The 19710-nt window shown below is 59.3% G+C and overlaps 1 protein-coding gene across 3 annotated transcripts in view; it reads right to left on the bottom strand.

The window, feature by feature from the left end:
* Positions 1-19710, bottom strand: part of ADGRL1 (adhesion G protein-coupled receptor L1) — a 93551-nt gene that overhangs the window by 42834 nt on the left and 31007 nt on the right. For all 3 annotated transcript variants that reach the window (XM_074935370.1, XM_074935371.1, XM_074935372.1), the window contains exons 2-4: positions 14550-14729; positions 8251-8464; positions 1601-1710 (exon numbers count right to left, since the gene is read on the bottom strand). In XM_074935370.1, coding sequence (XP_074791471.1) covers positions 1601-1710; positions 8251-8464; positions 14550-14619 — 394 coding nt within the window. In that variant the 5' untranslated portion in view covers positions 14620-14729. The remainder of the gene's footprint in view (positions 1-1600; positions 1711-8250; positions 8465-14549; positions 14730-19710) is intronic.

Below are 19710 nucleotides of genomic sequence, written 5' to 3'. Positions count from 1 at the left end.
CATGCACTCCAGAGCTGAGGTCACTCTCCCGGGATCCCTTCGGGGTACCTCTGGTTTGGGGGACCCAGTGGGGACAGGCGCTGAGTAACCTACAGAGGCAGGATTTGGGGTGCAGCGCACCTCCTGTTGCTTTCTATGCTGGGACCTGGCTAGGGTTGCCACCCTCCAGGATTGTCCTGGAGTCTCCAGGAATTAAAGATTAATTTGTAATCAAAGATTATGTCATGTGATGAAACCTCCAGGAATACTCCCAACCAAAATTGGCAACCCTAGACCTGCCTCCCTTGGAGGCCAGGGAGCTGTCACAGAGCCAGCTCAGCCTGCCAAGGTGGGACTTCCTGTTTTTTCCAGACCCGCTTCCTGTTTTTTCCAACCCTAACTTCCTGTTTGTTCCCTGAAACCCACTTCCTGTTTCTACGCAGGAGGACCTGCTCCTCAGGAGGGAATTTCCCAGGCCCGAGAGGAGTAGGGGACTGACAGCCTGGCCCGGTTCCAACACACCCGCGGCTCCGATGGCTCGGCTCAGACACCGCTGGGTGTGTGTTGGGAAGGGAAGCTGAGGGGGGGCAGAGGGGTCTGTGCACATGCAGAGCATACGCCCATGTTCACACATGTGCACACACAGACACACGCATGTGCCCACATCCACACGCACAGCACATAGGGAGCACATGCATACACATGCGGAGCACACTCATGTACACACACCCACACACACCCTGACCCTGCTCTGGCGTAGGGCAGGTGCTCCCCAAACCCAGCCCAGCCCAGGGGCCCCCATAGCCTGAAACCTGCCCCAGAAGGACTCGCCCTCCTCCAATGTAGCTCCAGGATCCTTCCCACCTGAGTCCTGACTTCCACCCTCCCCCACAGGTCTAACCACTCGACCCCACTCCCCTCCCACCACGTGGGGACACGTGGGTCGCCAATCATTTCTCCCCACTCAGCCCCCTCCTGGGAGAGGCACAATCCCCCCCCCCCGATCCCTGAACAAGCAGGGCAGGCCCCCATCCTAGCCTTGCTCCTCAGCACCCCCTTGGGATGGGCAGGGTACTGCTGGGTAGCCTTAGGCGTGGCTGGGACGCGAGGCGACCTCCAGGGGTGACGCTGGGCCGCGCCGGCTGGAGAGGCTGAGGGAACCGCAGGGTCTGTCTGTGTCCAGCCCCCTCAGCGGCGAGGCACGCAATACGCCCCGGCACCCCAGGGCTTGCTGGCTTCTCTATTACTTCTTGGGGCCCGCACTGACTGCGAGGGGGGCGCACCCCCTAGTGAGCCACCCTCTCCTTGCAGCACAGCGCCCCCTAGCACCACACTGGGGCCAGCAGGGGGCGGAGAATCTCCTCCATTAGCATCTCCCTTCCCCACACCCCCCGTGGCATGTTCTCCCCCAAAGGATAGAGCCAAAGCGAGGCACCCAAATCCTTTAGCCCTGGCCCCAGTCATCCCCCCCCACAAGTCCTCCCCCCAGCGCCAGGGATCAGGGAGCCGGTTCTGGGGGGGGTCTCCCCCCGGTTTGGGTGGGAGGTTTTTCACAGCGAGGAGGGAAGCCAACAAATCGGACCCGGACATGATTGTAAAGAGCAATGAGAATGGGACTCACTGTATGGGACACAGTCATACTGGACCTCCAGGTACTTGTAGGTTCCGGGGCAGGGGTCTGGGAAGGCGTCCGATCCAGCCACCACCACGCACTGCGTCCGGTTATTGCACCTGGGGGGAGAGAGAAGGCCCGGCGGCCGTTAAATTAAAGACAGTCCCGTAGCGATGCTACATAATGGGGCCGAAATGCAGCCACTTCTGGGGTATGTCAGGGCAGTGCAGAACCCTGGCTGAAACAGGAGCAGGGCTGGGCAGGAGAGGGATGTCAGGACACCAGGAGATGGCCGGCCTTGGGATGGGGCCAGGAAGCTGGGCTTCATGCCCTGACTTTTGTGAGACACATGGGGAAGGTACGGGGGGCTAGGGGGGAGCCTTCAGTTAGCTTCAGGGGGTCAGGGCCTTGGTTTTACGTCTTGTCCTAAAGGCAGCACATTTAAGCCTCAGACTGGGAGTCTGGACACCTGGGTTCTAGTCCCAGCTCAGGGGAGTGGTGCCTAGGGATTACAGCGGGGAGGGGGGAAGGGCTGGGGGTCAGGACACCTGGGTTCTATTCCTACATCTAGGGAATGGTGCCTAGGAGTTAGAGCGGGGGGATTGGGGTCATGACACCTGAGTTCTATTCCCACCTCAGGGGAGTAGTGCCTAGGGGTTACAGTGGGGAGGGCTGGGGGTCAGGACACCTGGGTTCTATTTCCATGTCTGGGGAGTGGTGCCTAGGGATTAGAGCAGGGGGTTGGGGTCAGGACACCTGGGTTCTATTCCCAGCTCAGGGAAGTGGTGCCTAGGGGTTAGAGTGGGGCTGAGATGGCTGGGGGTCAGGACACCTGGGTTCTGTTCCCTGCCCTGATACAGAGTCGCCGTGCAGAAACCCATTCCCATTTCAGTGTCTTGGTTTCCACAGCTGTGAAAGGGGGAGATGGCATCGAACAAGCGCCATCTGCAAGGTGTGATGTACGTCTGCCCGGCTGGAGGTCTCTGTGGTGTCTCAATCCAGGGCAGACCATCCCCAGGGCTGTCTTGCCTTTCACCCCGTCCCACTGAGTATCTCAGCCTGAGCCCAGAGTAAAAACTATTCCCTCTGCTGGGCCCTGATCAGAACACGGGGCCCAGGGCACCCATGACCAGGCTGAAAGAAGGGACTGCTTTAGATAGGGTGCAGAATTGGCCTGTGGAACCCACTGCCACAGAATGAGACTGGGCCAAAAATGCAGCAGGACAGGTTGGGCACGGCTGGGTCACCAGAGCATCCCCGGGAGGAGAAAAAACGTGAAATCAGGGCTAGAACCCCGGGCGCTTATCGAAGGGGTAAAGGGCCCCATCTAGGCTTGTTATTCCATCACTTCCCTCTAGGGGGCTCCCTGCACCATCCTCTGAAGCAGCTGGTGTGAGTGGCTGGAGCCGGGAGACCAGGGTAGATGGGCCCATCGGGAAGGTGATTCCAGGTTCCAGACACACAACCCCCCCCCCCAACCTACTCATTCCTGTGTGTGCAGATTCACCCCCCCACCATGCTTACTACATACAGCTCCCCCCCCCTCGCACATGCCCTCCCACACACCTGCACCCCCCTCCATGGACAAACCCCCCTTTCCGCACGCCCATGTCAGCACAGCCCAATCTACACCCCCTCCCCCATGCACCCCCACACACTCAGGGGTTGTGGGTTCTCACCACCATGCTGCCGGTTACAATCATGTCTCTGTGGCAGGCCGGGTGTGGGAGAGGGGGAGGTGTGGCTTGGGGGTATTTTTCCCAGCAAGCACTGCAGGATAATTGCCCAAACCACATTAGCTCTGTGGAGGGGGTTTCCTGGGGGGCTGAGAGCCCCAGGCTGGGGGCCCCTCATTGTTCTGCTTGCTATTGTATCCGAGCTGAGGCTGAAAGTCCAAGAGTGAAGTAATAAATATCCAGGAAGACCTGCTTCCCTGATGGTATTTCATCTTTAACAGCCTCTCCAGCTCCGTCCCACAGCTAGAACCACGGAGAGCGGGAGAGAACAAAGCAAGGGAGGGAGAGAGAAAGAAGAACAGCATGAAAGGAAGCCAGAAGGGAAGAAAGAAACAGAAAGAACAAAAGAAAGAAAGAAGAGCAGGGCATGAAAGAAGGAATGGATGTAAGAACGAATGAGGCAAGCGGGAGGGGGTATGGTGGGACAGGTGGGACAGCAAGAGGAGGGGTATAAAGAGAGAAGGGGGGAATTAGGGAGCCCTCCTTCAGGCCCACCCATCCCAGCTCCCCTTGGCTGCGCTGCCTCCTGGGGCAGGGAGTCCTGCAGGTAACAGGTAATACGTTTCCTTTTGGGGGTTCTAAGCTCATCAGTCAAGAGGACTCTGCCCCAGGGGACCCAGCGTGTGGCCCCCAAAGGGGGAGCAGGGAGGGGCCGGGGGAGTCACCCGGTAAAACTAAGTAGGGTTCAAAGACTCCCCAATGGGAGGGAGAAGATGCTGGAATGACCCACTCCCTCCTCCCCCTAGTGCCTGTGCCCCAGGGCATGGACCCCTCGGAGGGGTTGGGGGGTGACTCCTGGTGCCCGTGCCCCAGGATGCAGATTCCTGGGGGGGGGGACTCCTGGGAGTTCTCTGACAAGATGTTACCCTGAGGGTACCTCTGGTGTCAAAGATGAAAGAACCGCGGTGTCCTGGCCAATCTGATGTCCCAGGTCCGAGATGGAGCCATGAGGGGGTAGGGGGAGGCCTCGGGGGAGGGGTCAGTGTTTAGGCGTGAGCAGAGTCCAGAGGCAGCTGGAACTGAGCCCCTGGAGTTGCTCCCCCAGCTGGGAGTCAAGAGCACGCTGTTGTAATTGCAGAGACTGGCCATGAGAGGGCGACATTGTTCCACTCATCCCCCCCCTGCACAGCCTGGGCCCCAGCCTGCTGAACCCCCAACCTGCCTATGCCAGGGTGGGGGTGGGGTCTCTGTTCCCCGCCCCCAGGTCATAGCTGAGGACAGGCAAACTCAGAGGCCATGGGGGGGTGTGCGCTAATGGAAGGGAGAGGAAAGAAGGGGGAGAAAGTGGAAATGAACAAACATCTGGCCCAGTCCCTTGGAGGATGCATCAAATGGGGGGGGGTACAGGAGAAAGAGGTTCAAAGTCTCCTGTGACCTCCACAGCAAGAGTGTGGGACCCAGCCCCCCTGAACTAACCACCAGACCCCATTCCCCTCCCAGAGCGGGGGATCGAACCCAGGAGTCCTGCTCCCACACCCTGACCCCCATGAAGTTCACCCAGCCCTTGCCAAGGCTGGAGCCAGGGCGCCCCAGAGGGCAGGGCGGATTTGGGAGCTGCCTGGTGCCAACCAGCTGGGGGAGCAGGTGGTGGCAGCCTGGAGAGGGCCCCCCCTCCCTTCCCTGCCCATCTCTGGCAAACAGCCGTGGCTAATGAGGCGGCAGCTGCCCTGCCCTGGGGGAGCCCTGCCTGGGTCCCGGGGACATGAGCCCAGGTTGCTCTAGCAGCCGACGGCCCCGGGGAACAGCCCCGTCCACCCCTTCTCCGATTGCATCAGCCTTGCCAGGGAGAGCAGGTGGCAGGAGCTAACGAGGGAGGGATTGGGGGGGGCGGTATGGGGGGGCATTGTCAGAGCTCTCTGGCAGCAGGGATGCGGGGGGGGGGGTGGCATTGCCAGGAGGAGGAAGGTGGTGATCTCTCCACCCACCCTACCCTGCAAAGCTCCTGTTCCCTGCTGCAAGGGCTTCTGGATGTCTGGCTCACAGGCCCAATGGTGGGAATTGAAGCTAGGAGTCCTGACTCCCAGCCACCCTCTGCTCTAACCACTAGGCACCACCCTCTCCCAGAGCCAGGGATAGAACCCAGGAGTCCTGACTTTGCTTTATAACGGTGAAAATGTTTGCCCTTGGTCTGCCACCCATCCAGCAGGACTAGCCAGATCAGATGGGCCATCAAGGACCATCGCAGGACAAAGGGTGGGTTCATGGCACCTGGGAAATGCTGGTTGGATCTGAATGAAGGAACTAAAACAAAGCTATGGGAAAATCTTCCATCTCTTTGGCTGTTTGAACTCGGGGGGGGCAGAGAAAGCAAACTGAAGCCAGAGAGCCCCAGGGGCTGCCTCCTGGGTCTGCCCTGAGAGACACATTGAATTGACAGATCACGACAACTCTTCAGCTAGCTGGTAACTCACTGGTGTGTGTGTGTTCGCTTGCTTTACTCTGTCACTAACTCGGATTTCTTCTCCCTAATTAATAAACCTTTAGCTAGTTTGGTCCCGGCCTGGCTACAGGTGCTGTCTTTGATGTAGGATCTAGAGTACCAACAATCCGGGGTCAGTGACCGGTCTCTTAGGGCTTGAAGCAACCTGAGCGTGGTGTGATTTTTGGTGTGAGTGACCATTTGTCACTAAGTCCCGTGTGTCTGGGTGGCAGGATAGACGGGTGAGGCTAAGGGACTGTCAGCGACAGATCCGGGAGTTACTGGCTGGGTGAAATCTCATTATACAACACACCACCAGCTTGAGGGGTTTGCCCTGTTTGCGACAGTCTGCCCTGAGGTTGGCACCCCCCAGTCATTAGCTGCTCCAGACAGTGGACACCTATTTCCTTCCAGAACCAGGGATAGAACACAGGAGTCCTGACTCCCAGCCACCCCCCGCCGCTTTAACCACTAGACCCCGCTCCCCCAACCTCTGTGGATGTCTCACTGCTGCAGAGATGGGTCCTCCCTAAACCAGGCAGCCCCTCTGCCAGCCAGGTAGCCATTCTCCCCTGGGCTGTGCCAGGCTGTGTGTGTGTCGGGGGGGGACGGAGCCAGGTGCAGGGAAAGCTGTGCCAAGTTGTGGGGGGACAGCGCCAGGCTGGGGCAGGAGAGGGGGTAGCTGTGCCAGACTGGGGCTGTCCCAGGCTAGGGGCATGGGGGGGGTGGAGGAGCGGGGAAAAGGCCTGCCAGGGGAGGGGCAGTGGTGCAGGGAGAGAAGACACAGCTGAGCGCTGGTTCCAGGAACTGGGCACACGGTACCCAGGAAGGAAACCCTCTTTGGAAAAGCCAGAAACGCTGGTCATTGGAATGTGCCCTCAGACCACATGCTTCCTGCCTGCCCTTTCTTCTGCTGGACTCCACCCACCCCTAGCCCTCACCCCCAGATCTCACTGCCCCCCAGCTTGCCCCCCCCAGCACAGCCTGCCTTGGAGCACCCCCTCCCACACAGCTCCTTGGTGACTTAGGTGCACAGCATGGGGTTGTGTGGAATGCCTGCAACCCTCCCTGGCAGATGCCACATGGACCTGGCATGGGGAGCCATGCCACAGGGCTGCCACAGGATTCCTCCACCAGCCCCATCCAGGAGGTGTGTGGGGATAGATAGATAGATAGATAGATAGATAGATAGAAGGGGTGGATGGGGATAGATAGCTAGCTAGATAGGTAGATAGATAGATAGATAGATAGATAGATAGATAGATAGATAGAAGGGATGGATGGGGATAGCTAGCTAGATAGATAGATGGGGATGGGGATAGACAGATAGATAGATAGATAGATAGATTAGATAGAAGGGGTGGATGGGGATAGATAGCTAGCTAGCTAGCTAGCTAGATAGATAGATAGATAGAAGGGATGGATGGGGATAGCTAGCTAGCTAGATAGATAGATGGGGATGGGGATAGATAGATAGATAGATAGATAGAAGGGGTGGATGGGGATAGATAGCTAGCTAGCTAGCTAGCTAGATAGATAGATAGATAGAAGGGATGGATGGGGATAGCTAGCTAGCTAGCTAGCTAGCTAGCTAGATAGATGGGGATGGGGATAGATAGATAGATAGATAGATAGATAGATAGATAGATAGATAGATAGATAGATAGATAGATAGATAGATAGAAGGGGTGGATGGGGATAGATAGATAGATAGATAGATAGAAGGGGTGGGTGCGGATAGATAGATTGGTAGATAGATAGATAGATAGATGGTGTGTGGGGGGATAGATAGATAGATAGATGGGGTGGATGGGGATAGATAGAAAGAAGGGGTGGATGGGGATAGATAGAGAGATAGAGAGATAGATGGGGTGGATGGAGATTAGATAGATAGATAGAAAGAAGGGGTGGATGGGGATAGATAGATAGATAGATAGATAGATAGATAGATGGTGTGTGTGGGGATAGATAGATAGATAGATAGATAGATAGATAGATAGATAGATAGATAGAAGGGGTGGATGGGGATAGACAGACAGACGACGGCGGATTTGCCTGCTCAGGTTAAGTGCAGCCTCTAGACCGTATGTCTTGGTTTCGTTCTCCGGGGAACCTTTACTCTCCCCCACCCTTGGTCCCCAGCTCGGAAACCGGCTTGTTTTCACTCTCACTCGATCTCCAGGCTGCAAGGGCAGGGAACGCTGAGGGGCAGGTGACTCAAACAAGCTGGCGTGTGCCCTGCCCCCGTGGGGATTTCGGGGGGTAGTCAGTGATGGGGGCTGGATGTCACAGGGGCTCGGGGATTGGGGTGCACCTGGGGAGCTGGTTGGGGGGCTAACAGGCTGGGGGGGGCAGGGAGCTGGCACCTAGTTAAACACAAGTGATTCTTCCTCTCGCTGGAGGCGGGGGGGGGATGACAAGGTGACAGCCCTGGGCACCCAGGGAGAGACAGGGCCCCCCGTGGCCCAGGGGTGATGGATGGGGTGTGGGTGCGGCACTCTCACCTCTGGGACATGATCTTGAAGGCGTCAGGAAGGTAGCACTGCACGTTCTCCATCTGGAAGGGGTCGGCGTCACAGATCTTGTCGTCTGTGCGCCCGTAGTTGGCGTTCTCCACCATGATGACGTCACTGCCTGGGCAACGCAGCTCGATGGGGTAGCCCTCGCAGGCCAGTTCCCGCCGCACCAGGCCAAAGGGCAGCCCGGCGCGGCTCAGACCTGGGGGAGAGAGACAGGACAAGACGGTGAGAGGCGGGGTGAGAGGCCACTCCCGCCCGCCATCCTCTGCCTCAGTTTCCCCACCTGCTGAAGCTCAGGTGGCATCTGTAATTCACCTTCCCACCTGCCCATGGAGTGAGCAGCCAGATCATGGCACTGGGAACCTGGACTCCTGGGTTCCATTCCCAGCCCTGGGAGGGGAGGGGGTCTAGCGGTCAGACCAGGTGGAGGCAGGGGACCCGGGGTCCAGTCTAGTTCCCATGAACTGGAGTCTAAATGGAAACACCTGCCAGGACTTCACAGGCTGAGGACAGCGCCCGTGTTTGAGTAGCAGTGTGGTCTAGTGAGTGGGGCACTGGAGTGGGAACCTGGGTTCCATTCCTGGCTCTGCCACTGACTTGCTGGGTGACCTTGGACAAGTCCCTGCCGCTCTCTGTGCCTCAGTTTCCCCTGCCCTTTGGTTAGCTAGGCTTTGGGGCAGGGGCTGTCTCTTGGGTGTCTGTGCAGCACCCGGCACAACGGGGCCCTGGTATCGGTTAGGATTTGTAGGCGCTACCGTAATCCACATAATATAAGAGAAAGCTCCTCTATCTTTCCCAGCTGAGGGAGGGGGCTGTAGCTGCCCACATGAAGAGACAGGATCAGAACCCTCATGGAGGGAATCTGGTCCCTTGCCCCAGGGCTGCATTTTAAGGCTCACGTGTGGCTGGATGTTTTGCCCAGATCCAGACGTCTCTCACCACGCGCTCAGCTCCCCGCACCGCCCGTGACCCACTTTCCAGGCAGCGGCTGAGCCGACAGTCTCGCCAATGTGCTGAGCAAATTCCCTGCAATCCCTCCGAATTCCCCCCCCCCCCATCTCCCGTGTCACAAGGACCAGCCGGGAGGAGAGACGAGAATTAAAACCACCCAGAGGGATTTTAAAGAGGAAACCAGGACTCCTGGTTCTGTCCCCAGCTCTGGGAGGGGAGTGGGGTCTAGGGGTTAGAGCGGGGGGTTGGGGGCAGCTTGGGGCCTGGGTTCTGTTCCCGGCTTTGCACTAACTTGCCGTGTGACCCTGAGGCAGGCTCTGGATCTCCCCACTGCTCGCCTCCCCAGTGGGACACCAGCCTGGTTGCATTAAGGCCAATGGAACAGAACAGGCCAGAAGAAGCAGCTGCAATGCCTGATGCGCGCAGCAGGGGGTGCTGCCTCAAGGGGCGGCTGGCTGCACAGACACATGCTGCTGCCCCCTCTTAGCAGCATCTGCCCCCTGGAGGCAGCGCCTGGCACGGCCTCCACTGGCGGCTAGGGGAGAGTGTTTCCTTTCCAGAGCTGCAGGCTGTGGGTTCAAGTCCTGCTGGGGGGACAGGGGGCGCGGACTGGGAGGCTCCCTGAGGAGGGGGGCCTGTGCCCCCAAAGAGAAGGTGGGGACTGGCTACCAACATGGCTGCTCTGCTGCCTATGTAATCCCCCCCCCCCCGCCACATACACAGGTGGGGCAGAAGCAGAGAGGGGGGTGAAGGGAGGTCTAAGAGTCGACATGCGCTCTAACCACTAGACTCCCCTCCCAGAGCTGCAGACAGAACCCAGGTGTTCTGCTGCCATGCAGTGCTGTGAACAGAGAGGCAGTGCACAGTGGGGGGCCCCCTCCCTCCAGGTTGGTGCAGCTGGGCTCGCAGGCGGGCTGGCAGCTCGTGCCCTGGCAGTGGTACGGGGAGGAAACCAAGGAGACCAGCCTCCTTCTGCCAGGCCTTTCGGGAGCCCTGGCTGCTGCTGGTTCCAGACCCACCACCAGGAGGCGCTGGTTGGCCTGAGATTCCCCACATTGTTCTGGCCATTCCTGTCATGGGGGACGTTCACAAATTGGGATTTGACCCCTGTCCAATATGGGCAGACAGAGACGGGGATGGTGCCCACCCTGGCCAATGGGGCAGGAGGGGGTTGAACCTGGGACCTCCAGCATTAAAAGCATATGAGCTCCTACCATGTGAGCTAAAAGACCTGCTTCGTTAGCTGGCAGCTGAAGGAGGTTGTTATCCCCTATGTGGACCAGCCGCTGCCCTTATGGAGCGGGAGCACAGTGTATTTAGCTAGTGTGTTACACCCCAGCCACCTCCCCTGGTGGGGATCCTGGAACAACCTCTGTCTCAAACGCCTGTCGTCTGCGATCCCTGCCACGTCTCCCCACAACTGCCCCCATCCCATTTCCTGAAGCCCGAGGCAGAGATTCCCAGTGCTCCTGTCCCTAAGGGCTCTGTCCCTGGGGCAGATAATAGCCACAGCCCAGGGTGCCCCGGCCACGCCCCTGATCCACCCTCAATGCCAGGGTCTGGGAGCAGGGCAGGTGCAGGGCCCTTATACCATTTCCAAATCGGGGGGGAGGAGATTCTCAGGGGGCCACGTGCAGCCCTTTTATGGCACTGGTGGAGGATGGGTCCGGGCGTCAGGCCCTGCAGCATCCTGAGGAGCGGGGCGGGGGACAGGGCAGTGCAGACAATAGGCCATGGTGTGAGCCCCCCCGTCTCCCCTTGTTGGCGGCTTTGAACAGCACAAAGGTGCCCGAGGCCAGGGCTTGAAACGCCAGGAGCCAGGGACTGAAGCGGGAGCCGCAGGAGACAGAGCCAGGCAGGTGATTAAAGGGATGGCAGGTGCATTATGGGAGATTTGCTCATGCTCCCCCGACCTTGGCAGCTACCCCTCAAAGGGGAGTGGAGAATGGAGCCGTCTCTGGCACGGGCCCCTGTGGTGAGCACGGGGCCTGACAAGGGAGAAAGGGGGAGGGGGGGGGACAGGCTGGGTGAATTGTAGGGGGCTGGAGTGTGCGAGCGGGTCTTTGTGTGTGTTTGATGTGGGGGTGGGGGAGCATGTGTTTGTGTGGACAAAGTGTGTGTTTGTGTGTGCAAGTGTGTTTGTGTGTGTGCACATGCATGTTTGTGTGGGCAAAGGGGTGTGTTTCTGTGTGCAATTGTCCATTTGTGTGTGCAACTGTCTGTGCATGCATGCGTGTGTGTCCATTTGCCTGGATGTGAGTGTGTGTGTACTTCTGTGTATGGTCTTGTGCATGGGTGTGCCTTGGGCTGTGTGTCCACGGGCTGTAGGGGTTAGGGCGCATGCATTTGTGTCTCCACAACACTGCCCTCTGGTGGGCACAATCTGAACCACTCAGCTCTGTGTCCTATGCCCTACACTTCCCCCAGCCAGTGGGGATTCTCCAGTGATTCTGGTTGAAATGGGAATAACAATAATATCTGAGATGCACTTTGCCCCTGGGATACAGGAACACACCATGGCGTGTGGTACGTACGACCACGCCCTCTGCAGATGTGATACTGACAACCTAGCTCAGTCCCCAGAATGGCGCCCCCTAGTGGTGGATCAGTCCCATCAGCCTCATGTTCAGCCTTTGCTCTCCGGTGGGGCTGGGGGCAAGCCAAGCCTTGGGGCCCAGCCCCCCTCACTCACAGTAGAGTCCTAGTTTTAAACCCTCCTCCCCTCCTCCACCGTCTCTTCCCGGATCTAACTTTAGAAGCGGAAGCAGATAGCACTGAGATGATCAAATTAAACAGGAATCTCCCCCACCCCCCACCTGCCACCCCCCTCCCCGGCGTGGGGACCATGACAACGCTACCCATGGGGTGGGGGTGGGGTGAGACGAGGCAGCCGTAAGTCTGTGCAAAGGGTCCCGTGCAAAGCACACTCAGCCCCTTCCATGCTCTTCCATCTCTGCTGTGTCCTCTAAACAAGCCCCCTACCTGCTCCCATAACATGGTTTCCCCCAGTGACAGCAAGAGATAGTCCCTACCCCAAACTAAAGAGGATGGGAAACTGAGGCACAGAGCGTGGAAATGATTTGCCCAGTGTCACACAGCAAGACAGTGGAAGAGCCAGGGATACAACCCAGGAACCCTGATTCCCAGCCTCCCCTCCCTGCCATGCTCTAACCACTAGACACCACTCCCCTCCCAGAGCTGGGGATGGAACCCAGGAGTCCTGACTCCCACCCACCCTCTATCCACTACACACCACCAGAACCTGAGCCACCATCTAGAGCAAGGAGACGTTTCTCTCTGGTGACCTGTCCTATGTCTATGCCTTGCCCCACCTGCATTGGGGCCCCAGGGCACCCTGTTTCGCTCTTCTGAGCACAGATTCATCCCCCACTACCCTGATTTCCATCTCCTCTCTCCCTGACAGCTGGTGAGGCTGGGCTGCCTTCACAGAGCTGCTCTGCTGACTCACCCGACCACCAGACCTGGTGGCTCTCATTAATGTCACCCAGGAACCTCGGAGCCCCAGGGATAGAGCCGAATTGAAGCTTCTCTGGGGTGTAAATCCAGAGTAACTCCACTAAGCCCAGATCCTGCTCTCCCCTGAGCCAGGTGTAACCGACATTGGGCTGCAGCCTGTCATCACTCTCCCCTCCCCCATATAACCGCCCTCCCGGCACCCCTGCATTCAGCTCCCTCTGCTCAACGCCCTGATCGAAGCTGGGAAGGGACCAGATTACCCGTTGGGTCCCATGTGCCCCTCCCCGTGCCCTCTTTGAAGTCTCCTGGCCTGGCACCCTGCCCCCCTTTGGATGCCCTGCCCAGAGCTCTCGCTGCGGCTGGCCTGGGCGAGCGCCTCACGGGGTGCCGGCTGGAAAGGGGGGGGATGGAGGAGTAGAGCAAAGGAACAACGCAGGGGATGGCAGCATCTGGGGATCTCAAGCCCCCCATGGGAGCCCCCCAAAGATGCCCCCTCTGGCTCTCCGCTAGCTCTCCCCCTGCTCAGCTGCACCCCAAAGGGTTAACAGCTGGACAGCGGGACCCACCCGCACAGGGAACCCAGCGCCCCCAGATCGCCCTTGAGCAGAGCGTGGGCAATCCAGGCACAAGCGCTTGATGATAATAACTGACCCTGAGCGAGCAGGGCGCTGTCTGAACAGCAAGGAGTCAGAGACACCAGCCAGGGACTCATGGTAACAGCTTGGAGGGTTCTGCGGGAGGTGAATGAGATCAGGGCCCCCTTGTGCCAGGCGCTGCCCAGACCCCGACTGGGAACTGCAGCCAATGGGAGCTGCGGGGGCGGTGCCTGCGGGTGGAGGCAGCGTGCAGAGCCGCCTGGCCGTGCCTCCGCCCAGCTGCCAAGGGACTTCACCACTTCCAGGAAGCCCCCTGAGGTAAGCCGGGAGCCCGCACCCCTCACCCCCTTCCACGCCCCAACCCCCTGCCCCAGTCCGGAGCCCCCTCACATCCCCTGAACCCCTCATTTCTGGCCCCACCCCAGAGCCCACACCCCCAGCCGGAGCCCGCACCTTAACCCCCTGCCCCAGCCTGTGAAAATGAGCGAGTGAGTGAGGGTGGGGGAGATTGAGGGACAAAGGGAGGGGGGAACGGAGTGAGCAGGGGGCGATGCCTCAGAGAAGGGGCGGGGTAGGGGGCGGGGCAATGGTGTTCAGTTTTCTGCTGTTAGAAAGTTGGCAACCCTAGGTGCTGCCCAGACCCTGACCGAGGTCAGGGCCCGCATTGTGCCAGTCGTGGATCACAAGAGAATCTTCCTCCCTGCATCTGCCTCTTCCTTACAGAGGTGCTGTGGTGGGGGGAGACCAGAGCTGGGCTAGCAGGGGGCTGCGGGTCAGGATTGAGGGGCACCAGCAGAGCTGGGGAGAGGGGGAGCCCAGGGCAGGGGCTGTGGGTCGGGCCGAGGGGATCTGCACAGCTGGGGGGCACCCATGGCAATATTCTCCCCACTGGCGCTGTCGGACCCTGAAGCTGGATGGCAGAATCTAAGAAGCCAAGAACCCCATGATACCACAACCCCCCACCCCCCAAAGAGCCAGGAGTGTCCCTCCACTCCCCCTCACAGCCCTGCAGCACCCCCCTTTCCCTATCGCTGCGAGCACTGGGGGACACGTCTCCCCTCTGGGGGGCACTGCAAGGGGAGGGGGGCAGGCTTTTCAGCAGCCCCTAGTGGTGACACTAGGCAATGCAGGCTGCAGATCCTGGGGGAACCCAGGGTCTATCTGCATCCCTGGTGCAGCTGGAGATCGGGCGCGCCCTGGAGATCCCCAGAGCCCCTCTCCCACCATACTCCCCCACCCGCTGTGGAGCCCCCGTCCTACCTTGTGTGGCTGAGGTGACGAGGATGGCGGTGACACAAAGGCTCCAGAGGGCATGGGCGAGGCGGGCCATGGCGCCGGCCGGGCGATTGGCACACTCGCTCCCTGGCAGGGCTCTCAGTGGCCCGAGCCCGGGGCCTCTCCCGGCATCACACAGGAGGGACGATCCGGCAGACGGCAAGCCTGGGGGAGGGAGCGGGAGAAGCCATGAAACAAGCTGGGCGGGGGGCTGCGGGGTTCACCCCATCCCAAGCGTGGCAAGAGCCCCCTCCTCCATCTCCCACACCAGTAGCACCACCATTGGAGAGGGGAGTTCCCCCCTCTGACCCGGGGGCTAACAGGGGTGTCCCCCCGCCCCAGACCATCTAGTCTCCAGGGCAGGGATTGACAACACCCAGCCCCACTGGCTTCCCAAGTCCACTGCCAGGTAGGGCCAACCCTGGCACGGGAAGGGTTAATAATGGGCTGACACAGCTCTGTGAGATCCGAGGGAGAGTGGGGTGTCGTGGTAACGGAGGAGGGGGGCTGGAAGTCAGGACTCCTGGGTTCCCTCCCCAGCTCTGGTGTTCCTGTGCCTTAGTGGGGAGTGCTGCTCCCGGGGGACGCGGGCCGGGGGCCCAGCTGGGCGGGTAATGCCAGCTCCCGCAGGGCAGTGCTGACACCTGCGTGCCAGGCTCCAGTGCCCCGGCTGGCAAAGCCCCTGCAGGTTCCTGCCCGACGGCTCGGCTGGGGCCTCTGCGCTCATCCGTGTCACAGCTCCAGTGCAGCGACTCGGTGGCCCCGGGGGACCCTGGCGACTCGAGGGGGCCCCGGGGGAGAACAGCTGAGCCATGAAGGTGGAACCACCTTGGGCAAAGAGCAGAGTGCTGGATCACAGAGCTGGCTTCAGACAGGACTCCTGGGTCCCGTTCCCCCCGCCTGCGGAGGGGAGGGGGGGCTAGTGTGGAGAGCAGGGGGGCTGGGAGTCAGAACTCCTGGGTTCCATCCCTGGCTAAGGGAGGGGAAGATGAGTAAGGACTAAGGTTCGACTCCCAGCTCTGCTGAGTGAACTTGAGTCAGTCCCCCTTGTGCCTCAGTTTCTCCACCCCTGATATGGGAAGAAGAGCCCTTCCTAACTCCGGTGGGGGTAGGGGTGAGGCTCTCAGAGCTTCTATAGTCACGAAAAACTAGAGCTCTGTCCCCCTCAGCTGTTGCTGGAGGCCTCATAGCACTGAATGGGGCTGGGGGCCCCCAGAGCCCTGCACTGGGGTTGTGGGGGATGACACTTGGGCAGGAGAGAGGGTGGATTGGGGGGGGAAGGTCAGAGACAGGCAGCTCTTGGGGGCATGGGGGGGAGCTGAGGACAGGGCAGCCCCAGCAGCCCCCCCGGAGCAGGAGGTTCTAGTCATTCACCCGGAGATGAGCCAAGCCAGGGATGCCAACACGTAGCAATGGGCCCAGGGCATGGGCCAGCAGGAGGGCAGGGCGCAGGGGTGTCTGAGCCCCTCATAAATTTCCCAGCCCCTGAGTGGAGAACAAAGGAGGCTGGCTGGGGGTGGAGCTGCCCCCCCCCCAGTATTACAGCCTGGGAAGAACAGCGTGTGCTGGGAAGGAGGGCCTCCCCCGGCTATGTCTTGAGGCCAGCACGTCCTAACCACTCATCTCCCAGTCCCCAGGCACGGGAGATGGCAACCCAGCCCCTCCCTCCCCCAGCACTGCACTGGGGTCAGCACCGACTGTGAGGGGAGAGCCCCTGGCCTCGCCCCTTAGAGACAGGCCGCGGATCTCCCCACCATCTGCGGGCCCAGCTCATCCCTGCTTAACCAGAGATGGGATCTAGTGGTTACAGCTGGAGGGCTGGGAGTCAGGACTCCTGGGCTCTTTCCCCGGCTCTGGGAGAGGGCTGGGGCGTAGCGGTTCGAACAGGCCAGGCTGAGTGACGCTGGGTTTGGCGAGGGATCCCGGACACTGGGAGGTCCCCCGTGGCCTGGGGCCCTGTCCAGCAGGACCCCGGCTGTGCCATCCACACGCATCTCTCCCTCCCACCCGGCGGCAGGAGCGGGGCCTGGCGTGCAGGCAGCCCATGTGAGCGGAGCTTTCCAAGGCTCTCCTAATTACGGCTTCCTGGTCTCTCGAGGAGGCGGCTTGGTCTCTTGGGCGAAGACATCGCGGTTTAAGAAACTGCCTAATTACATCTAAAACTGCCAAATTATGGCAGGTCCGCAGGGAGGGGCGGGGTCTGGTGTGTAGCAGGCGGAACACATGCCTGGGCTCTAGCCCCAGCTCGGGGAGAGCAGTAGGGGTTATTGGTCAGAGCAGGCAGCTGGGAGCCAGGACTCCTGGGTTCTATTCCCGGCTCTTGGAGGGGAGCTGGGTCTAGTGGTCACAGCAGGGAGGTTGGGCATCTGGCCTCCTGGGTTCCCTTGCCACATCCTGGTGTGACTCACGAGCAAGTGCTTTGCCCCCTTCTGTGCCTCAGTTTCCTCATGTGTAGAATGAAACTAATGAAGGTGGGCCCAATGCTCAGGCGACCTGGAAGGTTTTGGTGATGCGAACGCTTTGGGACCCTTGCTAGATGCAAGTTGGGTCCTGATCGTTATCAGGAAGAACCAGAACGGGACCCTCACACTACTGCAGGGGTTACTGTGGGGCAAAATGATCACCATGGTGACCTAGCTAGGGCCAGGCAAATCACTCAGATGACGGCCCTGCATCAGAGCCCTTTCCCAGCGAGTCGGAGCGGGAACTGAGGGGTCCAGGCCAAATTCTAGCATTAATTCTACAATCCTGGTCCCCTAATTTCCCTCCTGTCGCTTCTTCCCGTGGAATAGCCACTTGTTCTTGTTCTAAAGTGTCTGGCAGTGATGGTGGGTGGCAGTGAACCGGCTGCCATGCCTCACCCCAGAAGTGGCTGCATCTCAGGGTTGGGTGAAGGATCCCTGTGACTGCTAAACAGCTGCTGAGTGAGCCCTACCCCCGAGGCAGTGGAACCTCAGTGCTGGGTGAATGACCCCCATGTGGCGTCTTCACCCCAGAGGTGGCTGTTTTTCTCTGCTCTGAACGAGTGACTTTTGAGTACTGTGTGCTTATACTCTGGCTGTGCCCCATCCCAGAGGTGGCAGAATCTCAGTACTGGCCAAGAGGTCCCTGTGTAGTGTCAATACATCCTGAAAAGCAGCTGCCATGCTCCACACCAGAGGTGGCTGCCTTTCAATGCTGGGCAGGCAAGTCTCATACAGTGTTACTGCATGGCTGTTAAAGAGCAACCGCACCCCACCCCAGAGCTGGCTGCAATTCTCAATTTATAAAGCACCCTAGCTCCATTAGGGTGCAATACACTGTCTGAAACCCAAGACTAATCCTGGGGCCACAAAGTGGGTTTCATCCCCCCACGCCCTGCTTGCGGCATGTCCCTGCTTTAGCTTCTCCTCGCAAAGGTGCCTCCCAAGCTCCCTGGAAAGCCCCAGCAAAGGGCAGCGAGATGAACAAGTGCCTGAAAATCTCCTACTCCAGCACCAACAGATTTATTGGCTTTCGGAGCCCTGGATTCCTGACCCAGCAACAGCGGCTCCCTGGAAACTCCCCACAGCCTGCAATGGGGCTGCTAAGTCTGCACATACAAGAGGCTCCTTTCTACGGCATAGGTTGTGACCAGGATGTGGGGGGCCCCGTTGTGCCAGTTGATGCAAAGACCCTGACCGAGATCAGGGCCCCATTGTGCCAGGCGCTGCACAGACCCCGAATAATATCAGAGCCCCCTTGTGCCAGGCGCTGCACAGACACAGCGAGAGGTTGCCCCTACCCCATAGAGCTCACCGCAACAGACAAAGGGAAGGATCATACCCCCTTATTTTACAGAAGGGGAAACTGAGGCACCAGGGGACACAGTGACTCACACCAGGCTGCATGGGGAGTCAGTGGCAAAGCAGGAATCGAGCCCAGCTCTCCTGACTCCCAGCATCTGACCCACAAGCCCAACCTGCATCAGTGGGTCACGACCTGTTAGCCCTGCAGCGAAGGGCTGGGCCTTTTGCAGCACCCCTGTGTGCCTGTCTGGCTGCTCCAGCCATAGGGCCAGGGCTATTTTAGGACATGCCATATCTCAGTGCCCGGTGGGCAGGACGGTCCCCACCCCCTCAACCCTCTACAGGGACCCTTCCAGCCTGGATCCTGCCTCTGCGCTCCGGGGCACGGAAGCTGCAGTCAAATGAGAGGGAATTTGGAGCAGTGCAGCGAAAATTATTAAGGGTCTCGGAGGATTAAATTACAAGGGGAGATTAAAAGAACTAAACACGACTAGCTTGGCTAGACGGCGGCTAAGGAGTGCTCAGATAATTGTCTGGGAGTAGCTGAAGGATGTAAATATTGAACGGGGGGTGGGTGGGACGGGAATTATTTGAGAGGAGATTTTAAACTCAAGTGCAGCGTGGTCATGTGATAAAGCACTGGGGCAGGATGCGGGAAATCTGGGCTCAAATCCCACCGCTAACACCAGCAGGCCGGGTGAATCAATTCACTGCTTTGTACCCCCATTTCTCCTGCAATTTGCAAATCCTCTCTCGGTCTGTTAGAAGGACGATGCTGGGCTTACAGTAAGGCAGCTAGGGCGCTAAGACGGGCTATGGGGAAATGGGCTCCCCTCCTTGGCAAATATTCTCTGTGACCCCTGTGGGAGTCTCTCTGTTCCTCCATTTCCCCATAGGTAACATGGAGATAACAGTCCTGCCCTATCGCACAGGGGGACTCAGATACTATGGGAAGGGGGTTCTTAGGGGCTGGGATTGCCTTAGTACCACGGTGGTGAGGGGTTTCAAGCTCCAGCAGAAGACCCTTGGCTCCTGTGGCCCTGAGGGCAGCAGGGAAAAGCTGGCTTCAGAGGAGAAAAAAAGAAACCCGAATTCATTGCTATTTTGTAAAACAAATCTCATGATTTTTAAGCCCGTCTCACAGTGTCGGGGGCCCGGTTCATGTCCGGGGCTGGCAACGCTGCCATCTCTTGCTATGTTTGTACAGCCCCTGGCACAACGGGTGGTGAGTTCAGTTGGCGCCATTCTTTATTATTCTGAGGCGGGGCAGCGTGGCCTAGGACTGGGACTCCGGAGCCCTGGGCTCTATTTTCGGCTCTGCTGCCAGCCTGCTGGGTCACCTGGGGCAAGTCCTGCCCCGCTCTGTGCCTCAGTTTCCC

The sequence above is a fragment of the Natator depressus genome, chromosome 20 (genome assembly GCF_965152275.1).
Source record: "Natator depressus isolate rNatDep1 chromosome 20, rNatDep2.hap1, whole genome shotgun sequence".
NCBI classification, from domain to species: domain Eukaryota; kingdom Metazoa; phylum Chordata; order Testudines; family Cheloniidae; genus Natator; species Natator depressus.
The sequence above is the reverse complement of the archived record's forward strand: the minus strand, read 5'-3'. Positions and strand labels throughout refer to the sequence as shown.